General features: G+C 51.4%; 1 protein-coding gene across 1 annotated transcript in view; it reads right to left on the reverse strand.

Annotated features, from left to right (window-relative positions):
• Positions 1 to 20869, reverse strand: part of C9H14orf132 (chromosome 9 C14orf132 homolog) — a 51928-nt gene extending 31059 nt beyond the window's left edge. Inside the window, exon 1 of the mRNA XM_031030680.2 lies at positions 20622 to 20869. Within this exon, the coding sequence (XP_030886540.1) occupies positions 20622 to 20648 (27 nt within the window). The 5' untranslated portion in view covers positions 20649 to 20869. The remainder of the gene's footprint in view (positions 1 to 20621) is intronic.
• Between the last annotated feature and the right edge of the window lie 4553 nt (positions 20870 to 25422).

Raw genomic sequence — 25422 nt, forward strand, 5'->3', positions numbered from 1 at the left:
TTCTCTGAAGAAGACATACAAATGGCTAACAGACACATGAAAAAATGTTCATCATCATTAACCATCAGGGAAATCCAAATCAAAACCACATTGAGATACCACCTGGCACACAATTCTTTTGCAAGTCAATCACTGTGACTGACGGATGAGCTTTCAAAGGCAACACAATGAGATCTCAGCCTGCCAGGTAGCACCAACCTTGACCCATAATGGAGCTAAAAAATGGGAAAAGAACCACTGGATCTGAGACGAGGTTCTGGGAGAAGGGACTGGTCTGAGTCAGGGGACTTTGCCAGCCGGAGCCAGGCTGGTCGGAGGAAGGACAGGGCAGTCCACAGACCCGAGCGTGGGGGACAGGCCACCCTAACGCCACGAGTTGATGTCTCATCCCCCTTCCTGGGCCCCCCTTCCTTAGATCTAGACAATGCTCCGTGCCAGGCCTGTGCCCTTGCTCTTCCCAGGCCCCACTGAACCCTTCCAGACAAATGTCATTTGTTCAATCTCACAGGCAAGGGACAGGTCTAGAGCTGCTAAGTGATGGGCTCAAGTCACACAGGAGCCTGGACAGCAGAGCAAGAATATGAAGGCAGGTGTGTCTTCCTCCAAAGGCAGAAGCACAGCTGGGGTAGGGGACACAGGAGAGCAGCATGTGTTCCCAAAGTGGAGGCTTTTTAGGGTATTGTAAGGACCGATCAGTTATTAAGACTGATGAGAAGAAAGCAGAGGAAGAGCAGGTGGTCTAAGAGGACATCTTTTCTAGAGGCCAGCTCCAACCACTGTCCTAGGTGCATCCCCAGGCCCCCTTTCCTGCCCCACATGGGACTGACACCAGCTCTGCGTGAAGGGAGCTTCGATGCCAGGCCCCTTCCTGCTACAGCAGGATGCAAGTCTATGATTGGCAGTCTGAACCTCATACTCTCTCCCTGCCCAAATGGGGAGCCAACTCTCCCAGGAGAACAAATGTCCCAGGGCCGACACCCAGAGACCTGAACACCCACGCAGGAGGGGTCTCAGGCAGGAGGCTGGGCCTAGTCCAGAGTGAACGTGGCGGGCGGGAGGCCCCTGGGCTCTGGGCATACCATTGCCAGGGGGCCTTGTGCATTACAGGTGCAATGAGGAGAGGGGGCACATGATGGGGTTCTGAGCCTCTTTGGGTGGGAGAAGGTAGGAGGGACACCTGGACTTCACTCCTGCCCTGGCCCTCCTTCCTTCCTGAGGGGCCTCACTGTTCCAAGGTCAAGCTTTGCAGGCCCCCAAACAGAACAAAACCTGGTGCTGGCTGAAGCCCAGAATTACAGGAGTCAAGGACCCACCAGCCTGTTCCCTCCAGAACCTGTGGTCACCCCGGAGCTGCTGCAGCGTCCAAGAAAGCCTCAAGCTCAGAAGCAGAGCAGCAGGATAGGAAGCCCATAAGAGCAGGGCTTGAGACACCACCTCCTCCAGGAAGCCCTCCCAGAGAGCCTGCCCCACTCTTCTCTCTGAGTATCATCAGTTCTCTTGGCTCCCCTGCTCTCCCACCAGATGGCCGGCCCCTTGGTAGCAGGGACCGTATGGGCCACCTCTTCTCCTGGTACCAAGCTTGGAGCCAGACCCAGGCGAGGGGCCCAGAGGATGGCTGTTGAATGAATTGAGTGGATTAAGGAAGGAAGACCGGGCTTGGCCTGAGGGCCCGAGGGGTAGCATCAGTCTGCTCATGCCGTGATCTGGGTGCCTCCGCTTTCCAGGCCCAAGGGGTTCATCCCTGGTGGGCAACGAAGCCAGAGGACCTGGCATCCAGCCACCATTCTGTCCGTTGGGGCAGTGCCCTTCCCCAGCCCCCAGCAGCGCCCCTCCTGCACGCTGAACACTCATCCAGATGCAGCGCCTGCTCCCCCGCTCTGGAACCTTCCCAGGCCACCCACCAGCTGCTTCCTCAGCCTTCGCTGGGGCTGCCCTTTCTCCCGAGCTGCTTCTGGCCCCCGGGCCCCACCCTGTGGAAGGGCTGGAATGCAGCCTGGCATAGGGATACCCACCTCTCCCCTCTGCACCTGGGTTTCCACTTTTGAAAGCAGAGATGCTGACCCACGTTCCCATATCGGAGCTTGCTGTGGCAAACCGAAAAGCACCGTGGGAGAGGTGAGGGATGCCCGTCACTGCCGTTCTTCCGATTCCCTGCTTGGGCTGAGCTCAGATCTAGCAACGCATCCGCCACACGGCACGGCCACTGAGCCCAGGGAGGAAGGTGAGGAAAAGCACGTGGGCACCTGGCAGCCGGCAGAAATCCCTGCTCTGCTACATCACCTCTCCCAGTCTCAGCCGCTTTATCTGAAAAATGAGCGTAATTGTAGTTTCTACTTCAGAACGTACTGGTGAAGCTTAGCTGTGCTGGTCCAAGTGAAGCCGTCAGCCAGAGCGTGGCACCCAGCACGTGGCAGGCGTCCCCATGCTTGGCACTGTATAGTGACCCCAGGGACCCATGGCAGCTGGAGGTCAACTCGCCCATCACTGTGACATGAATCAAACCAGAAGGAGCCCTGGGGTCCTCACATTCCTCTCCACGATGGATCCAGGGAATGGAGGCCTGCAGGTTCCTCCCCCTTGAATATCCCTTAGCACCACTGAATTTTCCTGACCGCAAGTACAGAAAATGGGCTCCACCTCGGAGGGCCCAGTAGACGTCATTTGCCAGGAGGAGGCTGAGCAGATTTTCCATTTGCAGAAGGCATTGTTCCTTCCTGTCCACCCATGGGACCATCCACCCTGCTTGCCGCAGGGGTGCAGTGAGCTGGGGAGGGGGGGTCCATCAGCCCAAGCTGCTCCAGTGGATGTCCTGAGGACTAAGCCTTGGTTTGAGATGGAGCTCCAGCCACTGGACCTGCGTGCGGCCCACTTTGAGAATCCTCCCTGCTCTGGCCCGAGCAGGACTCTATGTCTGGTACCTTCCTCCTGGCTACAGCCTCAGATAGAGGAGTGCTCCCTGGGGTCAGCAGCCCTGCTGATGGACAAGCTCCAGCTGAGAGGCACCCTGACCACCGACCCAGCCCCCGGGCCAGCCATGGTGACCAGTGCTTTCCTCACATGGTGGGGAAGGAGGTGTGATCAGCTGCTGCCATTGATCGTGGGCCCTGGGAAGTGATAGGACTTGTCCAGGTCACACACAGCCAGGAAGAGGCTAAGGAGCATTTGGACCTAGGTTTGCCCACCTTGACTCCGGGAGTCTTTCCATGTCCCCATGCAGTAAGAGGTCCTGTGGTCCACTCCCACCTGCCCCGTTTTGCAGACCCAAGACACAGAATGCAACGTTACAACAGGCACCAGTTAGCGGCCGGGCTCTGCACACGTCTGGCCTTGTCTGAGCCTCACAACAGCTCCACGGGACAGCAAACGTCATCATCCCCACTTTACAGATAAGGAAATCAAGGCCGAGGAAGAAACACGGCATGTTCGAATCTCCCAGCCAGTTTCAAATTCAGGATTCGAACCCCGTCTGTCTCACTCTTGGTCTCCAACCCTTAACCACCACACTACACTGAGGCCCTAAATGGAGCCTAGGGAGGGGAACATTGGTCACCCTGCCCCATGGTCACACAGTGTGTGAGCAGCATTGCCGAGACCAGGCAGCAGGTGTCCAGGGGCCCGAGTTACCCCGGCTTCTCCAGCCCGTGGGAGGGCAGCCTGGTCAGTTCTGCATTCTCGACGCAGGGGGCTCACAGGGGCCCTGCCACGGGGATGCCCAGCATGCGGAGCGGTCAGCAAGGTTTGTGAAACCAGCTCGTGCCCTGCAGCCCCCTTCGTGGTGCTCTTCCTAATCAGTTCTCTCCAGGGAGGGGCTAGCGTGGTCGCCTTTCCCACCAGGTAGGAAAGGCACATCCTCAGCCCCACACTGTGTTGCGGGAAGCTCGGACTCCCAGAATAGCACCATAACGGCCTCGCTGAGCACGTCTCATGCTCGAATGCTCCCAACGTCCCTAAGTCCCGGAGGCAGGTTCTATGATACGGATACGGATGAGGAGGTTGAGACTCAGAAAGTAACTCACCTGAGTCCCCTAAGCCGGGGCGCGAGCCAGGCTCTGCGCTTTCTGCTCCGAGCCTCCCAAGCCCGGCTTCCAGGCGCTCACCACGGCTGTGGGGCTGTGGGCCAGGACGGAGATTCTGCCCATTTGACAGGAGAGAAGGGGCAGGAGCGCGAGGACCAGGTCAGGGAAGGATGGTGGAGACACAGGGGCGAGAATCAAGCGCTGGAAGGATGAGCTCCATATCATGGTGACCGCGGCTCTGCTGCCTTCCCTCCTCGGCCCACTTGCTGCCCGCACAGCTAACACACTTCCAGAAGGCTATTCCCAAGAATGCCTTACAGCGCTTCTACTTCAGGCTGTAGACACAGAGGATCAGAGAGGCTAGTGCTTTGCCCGAAGTGACACGGCGCAGGAGTGGCCAAGGGAGATGCAAGCCCAGATCTGTGCACAGCGGTTTGCGGGAGATGTTGGAAGACCTTTCTCCATCCATCTCTCATGCACCTTCTGGGCAAAAGAATCGACAGCTTTTGTTTCAGACTATTTTTTGTTTTGTTTTGTTTTAAAGATTTATTTATTTATTTGGAGAGAGAGGGAAAGAGGATGAGCCGGGGAGGGGCAGAGGGAGAGGAGAGAGAGAATCTCAAGCGGACTGCCCGCCGAGCATGGGGCCCATCACGGGGCTCGAACCCTCGATCCTGAGATCATGACCTGAGCTAACATCAAGAGTCAGACGCCTAACCAACCAGCCACCCAGGCGCCCATTTCAGACTAGTTTTTAAGGGCATTTGCAGAGCAAACCGCCCTGAAGAAAGATGATGTTCCCTGTGTGCCAGAGGGCGCATTTGTTTCCTGACCGGGGTGACAGCTCCCTCTAAGACAAAGATTGGGTAGGTTTGCCAAGCAGCTACCTTGAAAAGAGTGGGGTTTCCTAAGCATGGGGTTTCTCTGCTGTTCTACAAACCCGGTGTGTATGCAGAGAGAGTCTCCCCAGGGCTGGTCGGCATCACCTCCCTGGGGCTCGTGCCGAAAGGTGCCCTGATGAGAACGTGAAGCTCATGTTGCCGGCTGCACAATGAGTCATAAAGTCCTTTATCCAGGAGCCTCATGTCTTCTGTCAGCATCTTTTAAATTATAGCAGGCAAACTTGCAAACAGGGTAGAATTTCAGATGCTTCACAGCTCTTGACATATCTGTGCTAAGGTTCAAAAAGATCAGTTGTACAAATTCTGGAAGGCAGAACTGGCTAAATCACGCTCAGAAAAGAGACGCCTCTCATCAGTATAAGTCAAAGGTACAGCATCACGGGAGGCAAGATTTGGCTCTCAGTGGCCACATTAATGGGTGTATCAGGGCTAGATCCAAGGGGGTGATGGATTCTTCTGGAGCATCGTGTCTTATTTTAAGAAAATGTATTTATAAGAACACTGCCTGACCTGGTGAAGATTTCAGAGAGAATATTCATTTGGGAAAACAACTGAGGGAAATAGCTACATTTAGTCCAAAAAAAGGAATGATACCAAGGGAGGATAAAGGAGGACGGCTCAAACAGTGTAATAATTACTTGGCCCAGCATGAACTTTACAACCACCATCTCACTTCATTCTCCTGCCCACACCGTAAGCTGAGTGTTACTGACCCCATTTAACAGAGACACCGAGGCTCCAAGAAGTTAAGTATCTTACTCCAAGTCACGTGTGGCAGAGCCAGCCCTGGGACTCCAGCCTCCTGTTTCCCCGTCTCAGCTGCTCTCCTTGGCCCACCTGTGCGATCACAGAAGAGTCCACCACGTGCAAGCAGGATTAGACTCGCTGCCTGGGACCAGGGGGCAGAATTAAGGGCTTTGACTCGGGAGAGGAAGTTTGTCGTGAATAATTCCCATCTGCTGACACTTAGTAGGAGCCACGTTACCACCGCGAAGCCTCAACATCTTGAGGTTGATCATAACTTATCACAACTACCACGATCCCACTGCACTGCTGAGCACGCAGGGGCTTGGAGAGAAGAAGTGATTTCCCTGGCTGCATAGTGGCAGGCTTGACTCAGTGGAAGTCACGGTCTTGCAAGGTGGTGAGGTCCCTGTCGCTGCAGATACACAGAGGACCACTTCACGAGGCATGCTGGGAGGGATTCGGGCATTACAGTTAGAGCTGCCTGGGGATCTGGCCGGGAATCTGGCCAGGGTCTGGGAGTAAGGCAAACATAGGAGTCAGAACTCACTCTCGGGTTCCCCGACTTGGGGGCTCACTGTGTCCATTCCATGGGCTCTTATTAAGCACCTACGGTGGGCCAGGCCCCAGGGCTCCAAAGAGGAATAAGGCACCACTTGTCCCTTTAGCTTCTGAGGGTCCCCTGGACAGAGAGGGGAGGCAGATACATGTGTAAAGGGGGATGAGCTGTAAGGCTTCGGTATATGGGGGCGGGGGTTCAGCTTCAACTTGCCTGGAGTGAGTGCTCTCTACCAATGCTTCATGACTCCAGCAGTGCTATCTTTTTTTTTTTTTTTTTTGGCATTTTTTCCCCAGATGGGCCACTGGGGACCAACAGGGCAAGCCACACTCCAGGCTGGGTGTGCTCCCATAACAGTGTTCCAGACCAGCGGAAGGCTTCCAGGTGATGGGTGGCCAGTGGCAGACAGAAGGGACCGAGGGCAGCCAGGCTAACCAGCTTCCCCAAGCCTTGGGATTTACTTCCTAGAGGAGGGCTCTGCTCTCCAAATGAGACCGCCACCTGCTGTCAGGCCCAGGCCAGGACTCAGAGGCCCGGGATACGCCGCAGCTAGGACCGCAGAAGAGTGCACAGCCTGGCCAGCCCCAGGGAGTCAGCTCCTGGGGCCAGGGGTGTGAGGGGTCCTGCTCGCCCTCTGCCACCTTCCTGATGAAGCCACAGGGGTCAACAGTGTCCGGGCACCCTGCTGGGTGGCTGCTGGGACGCAGAGGTGACGGGGCAGACTGTATGCTCTCCCGGGCCTTGGCAACCTCTCATGGGAGGTGCCATCACTGACTATAACCGGTTGTATACGTGTTCATTGTACTTTCATTATCTGTCCCCATGCAGACAGCAGGGACCTTAGCACTTGTCCCCCTCCTTGCGCCCAGTGCCTAGACCGGTATCTAACCTATCCTGGGTGCTTATGGAATATTTGAGAAATGAATGGGCTGGGGGCAAGGTGCTAATTCCACTATCCCCATTCATTTGTAAAGAGCACGAGCCTTAGTGAAATCCAGAGTGAGGTGCACTACGCTCTGGAAGAGCATCTCGGCCATCCCCGTGGGATCCAAAGAGCCCTTCGGAACCCCAGCTGACTTGTGAGCAGGGTGACCCACCCTCCCGGTTTGCCAAGGGGTCTCCGGGTGTCAGCACATAAGGGCCGGCATCCTGAGAAGCCCCTCAGTCCTGGGCAGACCTGGACAGTGGGTGGCCTTATCTCTGAGTCAGTGCTGTGATGCTGAGGTCCAGAAGTTGTCGAAGGATCAGCCCTCTAGTCAAACCCCAGCTCCTGGCCATGGGGGTCTTTACCTCTCTGGGCGGGACGACCACCATGGGACTGTTCAAAGGATGGGACAAAATACTGCATGGAAAGCCCTAGTCCCCGTGCCAGACACTCTGTGGGGGGCACGGGAGGGTGCTGGGGAGTTCAGACACAGGTTGTGAGGTGTGGTGGTGGGACTGGGTATTGTCGGTAACTGGGGGCCTTATGGAAAGAAAGCTGTGACCCAGACCCCAGCAGGAAGTGATGCAAGGTGATGCAAGACATGGTTTTCTATCCAGCTTTTCTTGTGCTTCTTTGGATTCCTGGCCGTCTCGATTCATTGATTAAATATTTACCCGGTCTGGCCCTGGGCTGGGCAATTGTGATCCCAGCGTAAAGGAGACAGGGACCCTGGCCCTCAGGGAATGCCAGGATTCTCTGATGCTCTGATGGAGGTGGAGGGCTGCGAGGGTGAGGAGGAGGAGGGGGAGGACCACTTCCAGAGCATCTCCCCCTGTTGCAGCCCCACCCCCAGCTCTTTCAGCTTCCTGTGGGCCCTTGGCCAGCCTCCGGTGCTAGCCTGTCTGGGCTCTGGAACAAGTCCTGGCAGCCAGGGTCCCCTCAGCGCACACAGGTTCTAGGGAGGAAGACGGGCTAACAGAAGGCTGGGCTGTGGAGCGCTGTGACATAGAACCACACTGGTCAGGGGCTCAGGGCGCCCCACTTCAGCGCTGCAACCCAGCTCCCCAGCTGGTAGCTGGGCCCTGGCTCACACCCAGCCCGGTCTTACCTCTTCCTGCCTGGGTGACTTTGGGCCAGATCCACAGGCTCTCTGAGCCTCATTCCCCCCTCCCTCTGTGTGAAACAGGAGTGTGGCAGCGCTGTCCTCGCTGGGTGGTTGTGCATGGAGTCTGGTCCTCAAGGTGCTCAAGAGTCATCCACACCATCCGCCCCCTCTCCCACCTGGGGCAGGCTCCTGCCTCACCCATCTGCGTGCCGGGGAGAGACGCTCTCTATGTAATGTGTGCTCACACAATGTTGATCAGGGTGACAAAGCTGATGAGGCCTGGTATTAGCTCCTTTTTGGCACCTAGACAGCCCCCAACACAGCTCGGGAGCGCCTGTCTGTGGCACGCTGCCTGCAAGCCCACCCTGCCTGATAGATTTGGTTGTTGGGATGCAGAGCGGGGCCACCGCGGAATCTCCACGGGGAGGAAGAAAGCCTGGCGGGACCTCAGAGAGGAGGCAGGAGATGGCAGGCAGCACTGCCAGGCTCAGCGGAGAGGCGGGGGCACAGGGGCATGGGAGAGCAATTAGTCACCTCCCCGAGGGCCCCCCCAAAGCTGCTGGAAGCCAAGTTTAACTGCATTCCTAACCGGCTCCCACAGCTCTGTGCTGAGGGGATGGATGAAGGGTCGCTGAGGGGTCTGGAGAGGACACACAGGGTCCTGGCTGTTGCCTGCCAGCCTGCTCCAGCCCTCACTTTCATCCCTCTGGGGACTGAGCCTCTCCAAGGTGCAGGGGCCTGGAGGGAAGCCTCAGGGAACCCACCCCTGCTCACTAAGCAGCCTGACTTGCGGCTGCGGGCATCCAGGGCTAACATAGGCAGCACAGCACTAGCTCTCTCGGTGTCTCAGACGTCCCCTCATAGGGCACCCGGAAGAAACTCACGTGGCAAGGATAGCGTGGAAAGGAACTTGCTCGGTCTGTGCAGTTTGGCTTTTTAACTCTGGTATCAGAGACTCACCGGTGAGATAAAGTGCGAACACCGCCCACATTTTATAACATTCAGAAGATTCCAAGATGTGCCAGACCAAGCAAGGGACCACAGCTGGGAGTCGGGGGAGTGGGCAGTGGGCCAGATTCAGACTCAGCTGTTACATCCCCTTTTCCACAATGCAGGAAAGGAAGAAGGTGGGAACAGAGCCGTTAAAAACACTTAAGAAAATTCTGCTTCCAGCCAAGATGGAGTAACAGGGACTGGATCTACCCTTCTGAATGAAACAACAACAAAAACGTACAAAATACATGAAAATGGTTCTCAAGACATTGGACATCAGGCAGTGAAGAACACTGATCCTTGAGGGACAGAAACAAACCAGGTGACCCCTACAAGTGACTCACTTACCTGCCTGGGGAGAGTTTCCAGGCTGTGGGGCAGGAAAGGGGAACCCAGGCAGAGACCAGTGGGTTCCTTGATTGAAAAGACAGGATTGAGAGTCCGGGAAGACCAGTGTGGCTGGAGACAATGAGGCAGAGCATGGAGGGGAGAGAGTTGTTCAGAGAGAGAATCCTGGGGATCTGCAGAAGGACCCCTCAGATATTCAGCAGAGGACTGATGAGTTCATGTGTGTCAGGGAAACAATGGAGGCAGGAATCACCCAAAAGGATGACAGAGAATAGTGCCTCGCATCCACACGGGCTGGAAATAGTCCCTGTTTCCCCCAGCCACTTTGAAAATCTTGCAATCCACAAGCACTGGGTAGATTACTCAGAACTGCCTGGCTCACCAGTGGGAAAGAATGGCCCTTCGACTAAAGATGGCTTCAGTCCAACCTAACAAACCTTAAAAGCAAGACCCCAAAGGATCAAACTGTTTCCAAGTAACATAATTGCATCCCAGAATAAAGCTCAAGAATATTTATAGGAATACAAGGATACCTAGCATCCCACAAGGTAAAATTCACAATGTTTGGCATCTAATCAAAAATTATCAGGCATGCCAAGGAGCAGGAAAATATGACCCATGATGAGGAGAAAGCAGTCAGTCAAAACCAGCCAGAACTGAGGCAGATTTAGAAGCAACAGAGGAGCACGGAGGAATGGTTGTTGTAACTATTCCACATTCTTCTCAAAAAGCTAAAGGAAACACTGAATATGTTAAGACAATTGAAAATATAAAGAAAGACACAAATTGAGCTTCTAGACATAAAAGCTACCATGTCTGAGATCAAAAATACACTGCATGGGATTCACAGAGATTGGATGTTTAAGAAAAATATTGGTGAACTTGAAGACACATCAATAATAATTACCCTAAATGAAACATGAACAGAAAAGGAGACTCAAAAAAAAAAAAAATGAATAAACACCAGGGAGCTGGGAAGACACCTGCAGGCAGACGAATGTATGTGTAAATGGAGTCTCCAAAGGAAAAGAGAAGAGGGAACAGAAAAGATATGTAAAGAAATAATGAAAAGCTCACACAACTCAATAGCAAAACATTCAAACAATCCAGGTAAAAAGGGGGCAGAGGATCTGAATCTGGGTTTTTCCAAAGAAGACATTCAAATGACCAAACAGGTGCATGAAAAGGTGCTCGACATGACTAATCATCAGGGAGATGCAAAATAAAACCACGATGAGATGTCACCTCACACCTGTCAGAATAGCTAGCATCAAGAAGAAAGAAGATAAGAAAGAACAAGTGTTGGCAAGGATGTGGAGGGAAGGTAACCCTCGTGCACTGTTGGTGGGAATGTAAATTGGCACAACCATTGTGGAAAACAGTATGGAGGTTCAAAAATTAAATTAAAAATTAAAAAATATATAACTGCCATATGATCCAGCAATTCCACTTCTGGATATATAGCTGAAGAAAATGGAATCACTATCTGAATGCTTATGTGCACTCTTATGCTCACTGCAGCATTACTTATAACAGCCAGAACACTGAAATAACCTAGTGTGCATCAATGGATGAATGGATAAAGATGGGATACACACACATACACACACACACACCACACCCAGAATACTATTTAGCCATAAGAAAGAATGAAATCTTGCCATTTGTACTACCATGGATGGACCTTGAGGGCTTTACACTAAGTGAAACAAGTCAGAAAGAAAAACAAATATTGTATGATCTCACTTACATGTGGAATCTAAAAAAACCAAATTCATACAAATAGAGACCACATTGGTAGTTGCCAGAGGCAGGGGGTGGAGGAATTGGGTGAAGATAATCAAAAGGCACAAAATTCCAGTTATAAGATAAATAAGTTCTGGGGATATAATGCACAGCACTGTGACTATAGTTAAAAATACTGTACTATATATTTGAAAGATGCTAAGAGAATGGATCTTAAAAGTTCTCACTACAAGAAAAAAAGAATTGTAACTATGTGAGGTAAGGATATGGTAATCATTTTGTGATAGACACATGTATCAAATCACCATGTTGTAGAACTTAAACTTACACAATGTTACATGTCAACCATATCTCAATAAAACTGGGGTGGGGGGAGAAAGAATGGCAACAGACTCTCCAAACATGATGAGAAGTACAAACCCACAGATGTGAAAGCTCCCAAACTTTAAGCACAAGAAACATGAAAAAAAAAAAAAAAAACTACACTAAGCCACATTATAAGCAAAGTGCCCAAAATTAATAAAGAGAAAACTGTTAAAGAAGCCAAAGGAAAAAAGACATATTATGTTTAGAGGACCAAAATCCAATGGCAGCAGATTTCTCAGTGGAAACACTGCAAGCAGGAAGATGGAAGAACAATACCTTCACTGAAAACCAAACTGTCGACCTAGAATTCTACGCCCAGTAAAAATTAACTTTCAAAAATGAGAGTAAAAAAAAAAAAAACAAAACTCCCCCATCCCAGACATATAAAAGTTGGAAGAAATCATTGCCAGCACTTCTGCACACTAAAAATGTTAACATCCTTTAGGCAGAATGAAAATGATACCACATTTGTGATCTACACAAAGGAATAAAGAACCCTGGAAATAATAACCATATGGGAAAATATATAAGACTTTTCTTCTTGCTATTTAAATCACTTTAAAAGATCACTGATTTTTAACAAAAATAATAATGTAGTGTGAGGTTTATAATAAGCAGAAATGAAATGCGTAACAATAATAGCACAAGAGCTGAGAGGGGAGAATAGAAATATATTTTTATAAGGTTCTCACACTGTATGTGAAGTGGCATAATATCACTTTGGCTAGGCTAGGCTGTGATAACTTAATGATATATGCTACAAATCCTAAAGCAACCACTAAAATAACAAAACAGAGCTAGTAAACCAACAAAAGAGATCATATGGAATAACAAAAATTTCTTAATCCAAAGTAAGGCAGAAAACCAGGGAAAATGGAACAAAGAACAGGTGGGACCAATAGGTGACTGTGAGATAGTAGATTTAAACCCAACCACATTAAAAAAAAAACCACACTAAATATGAATGGCTTAAAGACTCTAATCAGAAGGCAGAGACTATGAGATTGCATTTAAAAAAACAAGCCAACGTGGCATAGAGATCTGGGTTTGAATCCCAGATGTGTATGCCCTGAGCCTCAGTTTCCTCATCTGTAAAACTGATCTTAAAATTGCCTATTCCATGGACCTGTCATAAAGGATTTAATGAGATTCTCTGTACTGCACAACACAGGGACTCCCTGGCACTCCCCTGAGCATTTGATAAGTGGCAGTTATGATGGGAAGATACAGGGACATCTTGAGGGGACAGAATGGGGTGGGAAGTGAACAGAGGTGGGTCTCCATCACGTCAGAATAGAAGGAACTGGGGTTCAGATCCTAAAAGCAGGGTGAGCAGGGTTGAGCACATAGCAGCTGCTCCATAAACCCTCAAATATTTGATTGGAGACTTGCAATTCACCTCCAGATGCCCCGGTTCTCTCAGCTCTGTGACATATAATTATTGCCAGGCAAATGGAATGTCTTGACTCCCAAAATGCTGTCTCGAAATCTGGTCTACAAAAAGTACCATGGATTTTTACTCTTCCTTAACTGCTCATTACACGCCTGCAAAAATGTAGCGTTATATTCTCTTCCGAAGCAGGTCTAATTAGAATGATAAAATGTTTAAATCTTTTAAATGAGAATTTGAAGTACAACAAGACAGGCCCTTCGGTTAAAAACATTTGAGATAATAGACAATTTGTATTTTAATGATAATTCTTACATTAAGAAAAAAGAGCCGTCGCTGGCTGGGGAAAGCATTCTCTAAGTAGCAGACTGCCAAACTCCCTAGAATTCTATTTTTCTGGGGGGTGCTGTGTTTCTCTGGGGAGAGAAAATTTCTGCTGGTGTCTTGCAGATCTTTTGGAATAATCCCACAAGCGCATGAATGTAGCGACGGCCATTTCAAGAGATAACAGAATCGCCTCTTCAGCACTACCAGATTCTTTTGTGGATTTTTCCCTCTCCACGAAGATTAAAGTGCAAATTAACTGCGAACCCCCCAAGGTCCAGGGGGAGGAAAGGGCAGGGGGAGAGGGACTGGAAGCAGATGTATCTCAGCTATGATTAGACCACACAGACTGTCTTCCAGAAAGACCTGCCCACTATCAACATAATGTTCCAGGAGTGACTATGTCCTCCCGCCAGCAAGGTCAAAGTTCTAAAAGCTCAGCTGAGGGGAGAAGTATGTGCGTGTATGTTTGGCGGGGGGAGAGGGAAGTCCCCACTCCTCAAACACAGGAAGTCCCCTCAAATCTCCCCAGCTGGTACTGATCCCCCTCCCCATGCCTCCTCACTCCCCCGCTCCATAACTCAAGAACTTACTGTCTTACCAGGTAGTACTGATTAGGCTGAACTATATGAAACTGTCAGGTCAAAAATGGCCAAGTATCAGCAACTTGATACAGTTCAGCCTAATAACATCATGGCCTACCTCCTTAGTAGTAGTTTACTTCTCTCTTGGGCTTGGCAGTTCACAAGGTTTAGTCAAGCTCTACACACATCCTACCGGTCTGAAGCAATCACACGGGCATCCCCAGGATCAACGCCCCCAACACACCTGCCCGATTTGGCCCCCGCAGCGGCCAGTCCCCAAAGATAGCCATTCCTTCCGTCCCTCCTGGACGTGCATGCTGCTCCCCACACTGAGAGGTAGGATCTGATCCTTTCCACTGAAACTGGGGCTGGCCTTCGGACTTTCTTGGCCAAATGAACACCGAGTTACTGACATTCTGGGACTTCTGAGGCTCATTTATAGGAACCCTCACAGCTTCTACCCAGGAATGCCCATTCAGGGGGAAGGCAGTGCCACACAAGAAGACCACTGTCCTGGGAGGAAACCCCAGCTGCTTGAAGAAACATCTGCAAGACCACACGCCAAGTGGTGAGAATGGTCAAGTTGAGTAGAGTCGCCAGATGTGTGTGCGAGGCTGGAAGTCTCAACTCCAGGCCCAGCTGCCACTGAGCAGAAACAAACTGCCGAGCCGAGTCCTTCCCAGATCCTGGTTCCACAAAACCGTGAGCAAAATGAGCAATTGCTTTAAGCCACTCAGTAACTGAACGAATAAGCAATAAGTAACTGGAACAGTTTACATCGTGGTTGGTTGGCTTCTTAACATTTTTTAATGAGTGGTCAACAGTTAAAAATCCAGACTGCTTGTAAAAATCTGAATTTTCTGTTTTCTTGAAAACTGGGAAGAACCCGCTGTGTGTCTACAGGGCATGAGCAAGGAGCCATTCCTTCCAGGCCAGCCCTCTGCTCTGTGGGTCACCCCACCCCACTCTGCTCTACTGAACAAGGTCACCTTCTTGGCCCCAGTCTCCAACCCCTTCCCCACCTGTCCCCGGTCCATCCAAATGCCCTGACTTGCAACCCCCATGCCCAACAGGAGACACTATTTCAAGCCCTATTCCATTCAACACTTCTGCATGCCATTCCGTCTGCCTGGAACGTCCTCCCTCCTTCTTTGTCTACATAGCAGCTACGCATCCTTCAGACAGCTCAATTCAAACTTCTAGAAGCCTTCCCTGACCTCTGGGTTAGGTGCCTTGTCTGGGCTCCTGGGACACCTGCATTTACCTACCCAATGTCACATATCACATGGCAGGCCTGTGGCCTTCTCCTCCCCAGAGCTCTGAGTCTGGCCCACAGGAAACATCTGCTGAAGGACTAGATGAACAGTTAAAGGTGATTTTGTGCCCATTTCACAGATGGTGAAACTAAAGTGTAGAGAAATGATCTGTCCACTGCCTCTCTAAGACCAGTGGCCACTAACACCAGGATCAAGATCCTGATTCTTTATGGGTCTTCAGATGTTATTACAGGTTAAACTGTGTCTCCCCTCAAAATATGCTTTTGAAGCCCTATCTCCTGATACTTGTGAGCATGACCTCCTTTCAAACTAGATTCTCTGCAGGTATAATCAAGTTAAAATGAGGTCATTAGAGTGGGCCCTAATCCAATATACCGGTGTCTTTATAAGAGGAGGAGAAGAGACACAGGGACACACAGGGTGGGTGCCAGGTTTGCTGAGGCAGAGATCGGAGAGATGCACCCACAGGCAAGGGGCACCACGGATTGCAGGCAACACCGTGAGGCTAAGAGAGAGGGGTGGAATAGATTCTCCCCTGGGGACTTCAGAGACACCTGCCCTGCCAACACCTGGAGTTTGGATTTCTAGCCTCCAGAACTGGGAGAGATTACATTTCTGTTGTAAGCCACTCTGCTTGTGCTAATTTGTTAGGGTAGCCCCAGGAAACTAATATGGTCCTCTTTAAGAACATGTTTAAAAATGGACATAAACATGGGGCACCTGGGTAGCTCAGTTGGTTAAGCATCTGCCTTCAGCTCAGGTGATGATCTCGGGGTCCTGGGATGGAGCCCCGCCACATCGGGCTCCCTGCTCAGCGGGGAGTCTGCTTCTCCCTCTCCCTCTGCCCCTCCCCCTGTCATGCTTGCGCATGCGCACTCTCTCTCTCTCTCTCAAATAAACCAACAAAATCTTTTTAAAAACGGACATAATCACAACACTCTGTATTCAGGGACTGAGGATTCCCTGGAGCTGCTCCATGGCGGAGCCCTAGGTTTCCCACACACCCCCGCACTGGATCTGCTCTGCAAGGTGGTGAGCCCACGTGCAGGATGGCCCTGCGGTTGGGGCTCCAGGCCTGGCTCTGCTTGTCGGCTGAGCCACCCTGGCTCTCCCTTTCTTCCCTGTCTGCATGAGGGGATTAGCAGAGCCACCTACCCGACTACAGGTCTCCCACCTGTGGCAGGTGTGGGCAGGAGGAAGGGAGAACCTCAATTCTGGAGCAAGTCCCCGGGTTATATTATTCTGGGTCTCGTTCTTTTAAGTTGCTGAACCCATACTCGGGTGACTTCTGGGGACCACATGACCTTTTGCGACCTGAAAGGGACCAGAGAGCCAAGGATCTGTTCCATCCAGAGGAGGGGGAGGGAGACAGCCCTAAGTGCGGTTCTAGCTTCAAACCTCCACCCCGGCCCCGACCACACACTGGAATCCACTGGGGGATGACAGAAAATAACGAAAATGTCCGCTTCCAGCTGAGACTCTAAGGGGAGCACTGGGGGTGGGTGGAGGCAGCAGGTCTTAAAAGCTCCCAGGGGATCCTACTGGCAGCAACATTGGGAACTCTTGGGTTTAGACTAGGCGCTGTAGGGACGGCACAGGACAAACACAAGACTGAGCCCTTGTGCCATACGTGTGCTTGTTGAACTCAGCCTTACAGCCTCAAGCACGTGACTAGCGCTCCTACACCCTCTTGTTCATTTCTTTTTTTTTTTTTAAGATTTTATTTATTTCACAGAGAGAGACAGTGAGAGAGGGAACACAAGCAGGGGGAGTGGGAGAGGGAGAAACAAGCTTCCCGCTGAGCAGGGAGCCCGATGCGGGGCTCGATCCCAGGACCCTGGTATCATGACCTGAACCGGAGGCAGCCACTTAACCGACTGAGCCACCCAGGCGCCCCCCTCTTGTTCATTTTTGCCCACGCAGTAGGTCCCTTAAATGTTCACTCCTCGTCTCATCACGGAGGTCTCAGAGTCTCTGCACTTCCCCTGGAGCAAGCACGCTAGGAGCCATCCACGCACGCCGAAGTCCTCTTCAAAGCTAGTCTCTGAGGTTCCAGAACGCCACTCACACTGCCTTCTCCTGGTCAAGAAATTCACTGATGCCAACCCAGATTTAAGGGGAGGGGAATCAGATCCCCACCCGCCCCCGTGAGGGGGAGGGAGAGAACAGGGTCATCTTTGGAGTAAGGGCCACCCCACCAATGACACAGGGATTCGGGGCTCAGTCCTCAACATCTGTGCTGTCCTCCTGGTCTCCAGCTCCCTGGGCGGCTGGACGGCCCTGCCCTTCCGGCCACTGCTGGTCATAGAAAAACAGGTGCTCCTGTTTACTGTTCAACCCACCAGGGTGTCTGGGGACCCAGGAACTGTGCAGAGAGGGGCTGGGGTGTGTCCAGAGTGGAGGAAAGGTCGGCTGAGCACCTCCGGGGCTCAGGGGGTGAGGCGGGGTCCACAAGCTGAGTCTTCACACCTTCAGTGTCCACAGCCTCTTCCAAACCCCATCACACAACCCCATGTACCCGCACCAGTGAGGGCAGATCTGCATCAGGGGAGTTGCGGGTCCACTCTTTCCATACATAAAAGGTGTCTTCATAATGCTTAGCGTTTGAGAGGCAAATCTTTCTGAAATGGCTTATATCCTCTGAGTCTTTTAAAGCCAGAAACAGGACTCACAGTTCACAACACTGAGGAGGGGGAGGAGCTTTTGGAGCCACAGGGAGCTGGTTTCAGTCACTCAATTAATCAAGCAGGTGTGCCCTTCTGGCTTCACTCATGCCTCTAACTATGCTCCACTGGGCTGGGATCTTCCCAAAGCACTGCTTCAATCACAAACCCTTCCCTGCTCAATGGCCTGCAATGGCTCCCACTGCCCGCTGATGCATGTGAACTTCCCCACTCCACAGTCAGCCCCTCTGTGATCTGGCCCCAGCCCCCCTCTCCCAGCTGTCCTGAGCCCCTACCTTCCCCCTTCCTGAAGGACTCTGTGAATATATTCCAGGCCTCCCTCCTCCTGCCTCTCCGCCTAGAATCCACCAGTAGTTCTACTCTATCAGAACTCACGTCCTCCAAATCCTGACGATGACAGGTGTTCAGGGGGAGGGGCATCCGACACAGCAAAGGCACTGTTTTCCTGTTCTTGATTTTCACGATTCACATGCATCCTGTCTCATCCCCATCCAATCATCTAACAGAAACTTGCTGAAGGCCTACTATGTGCAGAGCATCTTGGTCCACCCGGCTCTGATCCCCTGATCCATTCCCCTGCTGGGGATGGCCAGGCCCGTCACTTCTCCAGTCCTCTGTAAGTACCCAGAAAGAAAATCTACATCCTATTCCACTTTATCGCCAGCACTCCAGTCCCACCCCATGCCTGGCACAGAGCTTGGCACAAGGCAGGTACCCAACTTTTGCCAAACAAGTAGATGGAGGCATTAACATTTCCCTGTCAAACTGTCCACTGCTGATGTGTGGGGACAGAAGCTTGGTGACACGCACCAAGCAGGCAAATTATTTAATCTTGTTGAAGTTTTGTAACCTGATCGGTAAAAGGGGGAATAACAGTGCCCATGTCATAGACTTGTAAGGATTTACTATAATAAAGTGTGCAAGCGACTGGCACACGGCATGGGCTCCACAAACTTCAGCGTCTCTCCCCACGTGATGGCTCATCATGTTTCTGTTCCTTGCAACTGACTCCGGCCTGCGCATGTAATCTATACCCAAATATCTGTTGGCAGGAACACACTGAGCACACAAAACTTGAGAGTAAACCAAAAAGAGAGAGAGAAAAAAAAGAACCCAATCTCTGTGCAGGCTCTGCCTACAGATGGAGAAAAGCCCTATGTTTATTTTGTCAGGTTACCATAGCAACTTCTGATGCTCCAGTCTGCCCCAGGGTTAGCAGTGATCAATTTATCTCGTAACCATGGACACAAGCTGTTTGGTGGGATCCAGAGGAGGGCAGGCAAAGACAGGCCTGTGCGAGCTCCTCTCTCCCCTAGAAATAAATCTGGTGAAGCCACTCTAGTTATCCTGTAGCTAAAGTCACCACTGTCTAAAATGATGCCTGCATGACAATATTTATAAACGTGGGTTTAGGAACAGGAGACAGAAAATTAGGCAAAAAAAGACCAGTGGTGCTGACTGGAGCAATGCACATTTTGGAAAACGAAACAAGAGGCTGCCTAGAGCTGGGATCTAAAACCATCCTGGGGATTCTGCATCCTTCCATGACTGTTCAGAGACTCGCTGTCCATACAGACTGGATTTTGCTGTTACTTTTTCAAGAGGCTTCCACTGGGGTGAAATTTGGGGGCGGGAAAGGAAAGTGTTCTCTTGAAATCTGTTCCCTGGAAAATTAAACAACAGCAAGTGGGGCCCCTGCTACACATGCAGGGGACAGAGGGACCCCGGTGGCCTTCCTACCTCTGGGATCCCAACATAACTAACTCATAGAAGGTGCAAGGTCCGAATGTGATACACTGAGATTTACTCGCCCAGACCAAATGTGGCCTTTCCTGGAGCCAGACTGTCCCCAGCACTGGGTCCCGGGAGAGGCCACAGGCAGCTCTGCAAAGGGGGTGTCTGCCCGCCTTTGTTCTAGCTCATGAGAGTTGGGCACAGAAACATAAAGATCACCCAACGCTCAGAACTCAAGGGGATTCTCCTTCAGCAAGGATCAAGTGATGAGAGGTCATTTGTTTTTTTCCTGCCATTGGCAACCTGTTTTGTGTCAAGGGAAGAGTTATGGTCGCGTTGGGCACTGATGGCTACAGACTCAGCACAAAGCAAAAAAAAAAAAAAAAAAAAAAGGGATAAAAGGATCGCTGCGCTCTGGCGCTTGGCTGGTCACAGAGCCGGTCTCACCTCCTTCCTCAGGCTGCTGGGGCTGTGGTCTCCACTTAAGGGGGAGGGGGGGCGCCGGACGTCTCCTGCGCCTCGTGAAGATAGGGAATGGAGAACAGCGAGGGTGCTCACCCACCCGGGTTTGCACGGATCTGGGCTGCACGGCCCTGGGGGAGTCCTGGGTCCTGGAGCGGGGACTGCAGGGAGCGGATGGGCAGGGAGGGGTCGACTCGCATCGCCCAGGCCCCTCGCAGTCTGGGAACAGATCGACCCGGGGTGCTCAGGGCGCACGGCCCGCCCCACCCCCGGGAGCCGCGCTCGCCGCCTCGGACGAGAGAAACCAGGTTGGGGATGCCCGGCTCTGGACAAAGGACCGGGACGTAGATCCCCGGCGGGGGCCACCGCCCGGTTCGAAGCCTCCCGGCGCAGGGCAAGCCCCTGTCCCCGAACCTCCCCAAACTTCGCAGCCCAGGGCGCGCGGGGAAGGCGCCCCGTTACCTGCGCAGCCATAAAGGACAGATCCATGGTGTCGCCGCTGCCGCCCGCGCTCGAGTCCTCGCTGCTGCTCCTGGTGCTGCGGCGGCGGGTCCAGCCGCCTGCACAGCTGGCCGGGAGCGGGTGGAGCAGCGAGCAGGCACCCCGGACCCCGCGGCGCCGCCGAGCTCAGCGGCCCCGGCTTGGCGACCTCGGCTGGCTCTGCGCCTTGGCTCCAGACCCAGACCCGGCCGAGGCGGGGGGCGGGGCGGGGCGGGGCTCGGGGGCCGGGGAGCACCTCCACGTGACCACCCCCAGCCCCACCCCAAGGGCGGGGCCCGGCCGAACCCCTGCGCGCTCCAGATCCTCTCCTGCGTGGGGGCCAAGTGGGGAAACTGAGGCCGGAGGCCGCCCAGCTCGTGGGAGCAGGAACCGACCTGGACCTCAAGTACAACGCTGTTGGCGCCCCGTGAGGGGTGGTGTGCCTTACCTGGGGCTTGAGGATCAGGGTCAGGGTGACCCAGCTTCCGTGCCAGCTCTGTGCCTAGAGTTCAGTGTGCTTCCGGCCTTGGAACTGGGCTCAAGGATGCTAGCTCGGCTTGTTCTTTATTTCCTTGCCTTGCCTCACTTTCCCGAGCAGAACTTCTAGGTTCCATGAGAGTAGCGAGAGCAGACAACCATTGTCATTGCTCTTCGCAGAACCCTGGGAGGCGAGGTGAACAATGATGGAGGTGCAGAGACCTGCACCGGGTGGACCTCGCTGCTTGGTGAAGACTGTGCTCTTAGGCTGGGGCGGGGGGGCGGGGGTGTTGGTGAGGGAGCGTCTCACCTGGAAGACGCTCTGCAGACCTAGGGTTTGTGCAATTACCCGCCTGGCGGGCCTGGCCTCGCTCGGGGTTGGGGGGGCACCCTGACCTCTCTCAAGACTCAGTTCTGAAGGAAAACAGGACAGGAGGTGAGCGGATGATAGACGGACGTCTGCCTCTGCGTCTTTGGGTTCTATTTTTTTGAAACCCAAACCTGCAACTCCCCCCGCCCCCCCAGCAACACCTTGTAGTCAATACCTGTATTGGGCTGTGTGTCCTTAGACAAGTGTCTCCCCTCTGGGCCCCAGTTCCCTCATGCACCGGTAATTCCTGAGTCCATTTTATTTTATTTTTTTTTAAGATTTTATTCATTTATTTGAGATAGAGCAAGAGAGATCACAGAGGGAGGGGGGGAGGGAGAAGCAGACTCCCCTCTGAGCAGGGAGCCCAACATGAGGCTCCATCCCAGGAACCCCGCATCATGACCTGAATCAAAGGCAGGCACTTAACCGACTGAGCCACCCAGGTGTCCCCTGAGTCCATTTTTAATGCCCATTATGTCCTGGCCGTGAACCAGATTATTTAACCACAATGTCCTTGAAGAGAAGAAACATTCAGACATTACCACACTCAGAGTAACAAGGAGGACCAAAGGATTTAAAAGGTTATCAACAAAACCTTGAATGGAGGTATTTAAATTACTCTATTGATATATACTTTACATAAATGTAGCTATTTTACAGATCCAAGTTGATGAGTCTTGATACATATATACACCCTGTAACCAGAACTATAATCAAGATATAGAACATTCCACTCACCCCTAAAATTTCCCTCTTGTTCCCTTACAGTCAACCCCCACCACCAACCTCCAGCCTCAGGCAAACATTGAACAGGTTTCTATCACTACAGACAAGATTTGTCTTTTCTAGATTTCTATATAGATGGAATCATACAAATTGTACTTTTTCTTTGTCCGGCTTTGTTCATTCAGCCTTGGAGAATCATCCATGGTGTGGCATATTTAGGTAGTTACATTTTGATTGCTGAATACTGTTCCTGTGTATGGATGGACCATTCTTGTTTGTATCTTTTCTCCTGCTGATGGACACTTGCGTTGTTTCCAAGGTTTTGGCCATCATGAGTAAAACATTGAACATTGGCTACAAGCCTTTGTATAGAGATCTTGTTTCTATTTTCAAATTGGAATGGCTTAGTTGTGTGTTTGTAATAGACTGCCAAACTGTATTACAAAGTGTTTGTACATTTTACATTCCCACCAACAGTGTAGGAGAATTCCAGTAGCTTGGTGTTCTCACCAACACTTGGCATTGTTATTAACTGAAAGCCATTCTGGTGGGTGTAAAGTAGTGCTTCATTATGGTTTCAATTTGCATTTTCCTGATGACGATGGACCTTGAACATCACTTTCACTTGCTCACTCTTGGACATTCATGTATTTTCTTTTGTGAAGGGTCTGTTCGGTCTTTTACCCATTGAAAAAAATTGGATCAATTGTCCTTTTATTATTGAGTCGTAAGAGTTCCTTACGTGTTTTGGAAACAAGTCCTATGTCAGGTATTTATACTACACACAGTCTCTCTGGACCTCGGCATTTTTCATTTTCTTAATGGTGTTTTTTTTTTGGAAGAAAAGTTCTTAGTTTTGATAAAATCCAATTGATTTTTTTTCTCTCTTTTATGGTTCATGCTTTCTGTGGCCTAAGCAATCTTTGCCTACCTACCCCAAGGTCATGAAGGTTTTCTCTGTTTTTTCCCCCCTTAAGTCTCATACTTCTAGCTTTTATGTTTAGGTCTCTGACCTATTTTTGTTTTTATATACAGTGTGAAGGAAGGTGTGAGGTTCTTTTTTCTTTCCCAAGTGAGTGTCCAAGTGTACCAGCACCATTAGTTGTCATGACTACCTTTTCGCCATTGAATTACAAGGGACCGGGACTAAAGTTAAGAAGACACGAATTTTTAGGTGTCACCCACTCTCAGGTGCCACCTCTGCACTTAAGTGACCCTGGGAGGGAGTGTCTCCTTAAATTTTGATTTCTAAGCACCTTGTTGACCTCTCCCACAGACTAGTAAGCACCTCACAGGCAGATCTGCACATCCCAAATACCACTCTGTGGCTTTCCCCCCCACCGACTGTCTCATCCAAGCGTGTGATGATCCAGTGAGGACACCCAGACCTCTGCCTGAGCTCTAGATGGGCACATCCATCTATCTACTCAGCAACTTCTCCTGGATGGCTAATGGCATCTCAGATTTAACCTGGCCAGCACTGAGCTACGATTTCCCCCTTTTGTCTGGCTCCATCAAGACAGATAATGGCACTCCCCAGGTCCTCCATGTACAGTTCTGCATGTTGCACACTGCAAAAGGTGGCCTGACAGACAGGAAAGGGGAGGTTAAAATTCAGCCATGCTCTTCTCCTGGAATCTTGTGTATAGATAAGGGTCTATGTCTATCCAGAAGGAAGGGTATCTTTGCCCTTTTCCCCAGAGCCCTCATAAGGGTCAGTAGATCCAGTCTTCCGTCTCCCTTATACCCCACTAACCCTCTCATTCATTGTGCCCTGGCCACACTGGGCTTCTTTCCATCCCAGGAAGACACCAAGTCCCTGCAGGGACACCGTCTTTGCTATTCCTTCTGCTTGCAGCTGTCTGTCTCCAGATCTTTCTTTTGATGGTTCAGGTTTCAATTCAAAAGCCACCTCCTCCAGGAGGCCTTCCCTAGCTTAAGTAATCTGTCCTTAAAATAAAACAAAAAATGCCTTATTTTTTTCCATAGCATTTCTCCATTTTAAAAATTTATTTACTTGCTGGGAGAGGTAATCTGCCGGGGCCTTGAGCATCCCAGGTTTCAAGTCACCTGCAAGCTCTGGGTCCTGGCAGGTTGGCATGGGGACAGAGGAAGGGGGTGCTTAGAGGGCTTGGGTCCTGGGGACAGTCTCCAGACTGCCTTTAGGCCAATTACTGGCGTAGAATCCATATGCGCAGAGAATTGGGGATCCTGTGAGGGGAAACATTCCATTCCTTAAAAGGCTGTCGACCTGAAGGCCACAGCAGGGGGGTCGCTTTATCCAGAACCTAGATAGAGAGAGCACAGGGCCACAGAGACCCTGGAGGGGATGCCGTCCCTTCCTGGAAGGCCCTTAAAAGGGTTTAAGAATTCATGAGCTTCTCACTGAGCGACTTGATCAATTATTCAAGGCCCATCACAGGAGCAGAGATGGCCCAGGACCCACCCGTCCTTTAGCGGGCAGAGAAAATCCAGGGCAGTGGTGGAGGTCCTGCTGTCCTTCAAGGCCTGGCTCACTCTCCTTCCTCTGCAACCTTTGCTGCAAGACACATTTCCTCTGACCATTCGAATGTTCCAGGGTGATCACTTGCCTACCAGTGTCTGGCTCATCAGGCGGATTCCTCCTGAATCTCATTCTCTGGAAGGGGGGCATGCAGTCGGGATTCTACATGTTTCCCGAATGATTCTGATGCCAGCTCATCTTCCACCTAATCAAAATTAACTCTTCTCTCCCCCAGCCCTCCCCAAGACTCTGTTATCAAATTGAGATTCAGTGCCATTCCATTTAGCAGGTGTTTTCTGAGCACCTACACTATGCTAGGCATAGAATCTCGCATATATTGCTTCCAAACCTCAGAAAACATAGCCTCAGAGAGGTTGAGAGACTTGCTCAGGTTGCACAGCAAATGTGGGCCAAGCCGGAATTTGAACCCAGATCCGGCTGATTGCAGAGCCCACATGCCTTCTGTGCTATGGTTCCTACCCATCAGGAACCTATATTTTAGTCAGGTCAGTGCAAAAACAAATCATCCCAAAGTAATGAAGAACTCATTCATTCATTCTTTAACTCAACAAGTATCTCATTCATCCATTCACTTGGCATTTCTGGAGCACCTGCTGTGTGCGGGGCCCTGTGCATCTGGAAGGCATGGAGCAGAACTTCAACAGCAATGACAAGGAGCTGCAGTAGGGTTCAAAGCCCCCCATTTA

This window comes from Leptonychotes weddellii, chromosome 9 (genome assembly GCF_054177405.1).
Source record: "Leptonychotes weddellii isolate Sample4059 chromosome 9, ASM5417740v2, whole genome shotgun sequence".
In the NCBI taxonomy this organism is placed as follows: domain Eukaryota; kingdom Metazoa; phylum Chordata; class Mammalia; order Carnivora; family Phocidae; genus Leptonychotes; species Leptonychotes weddellii.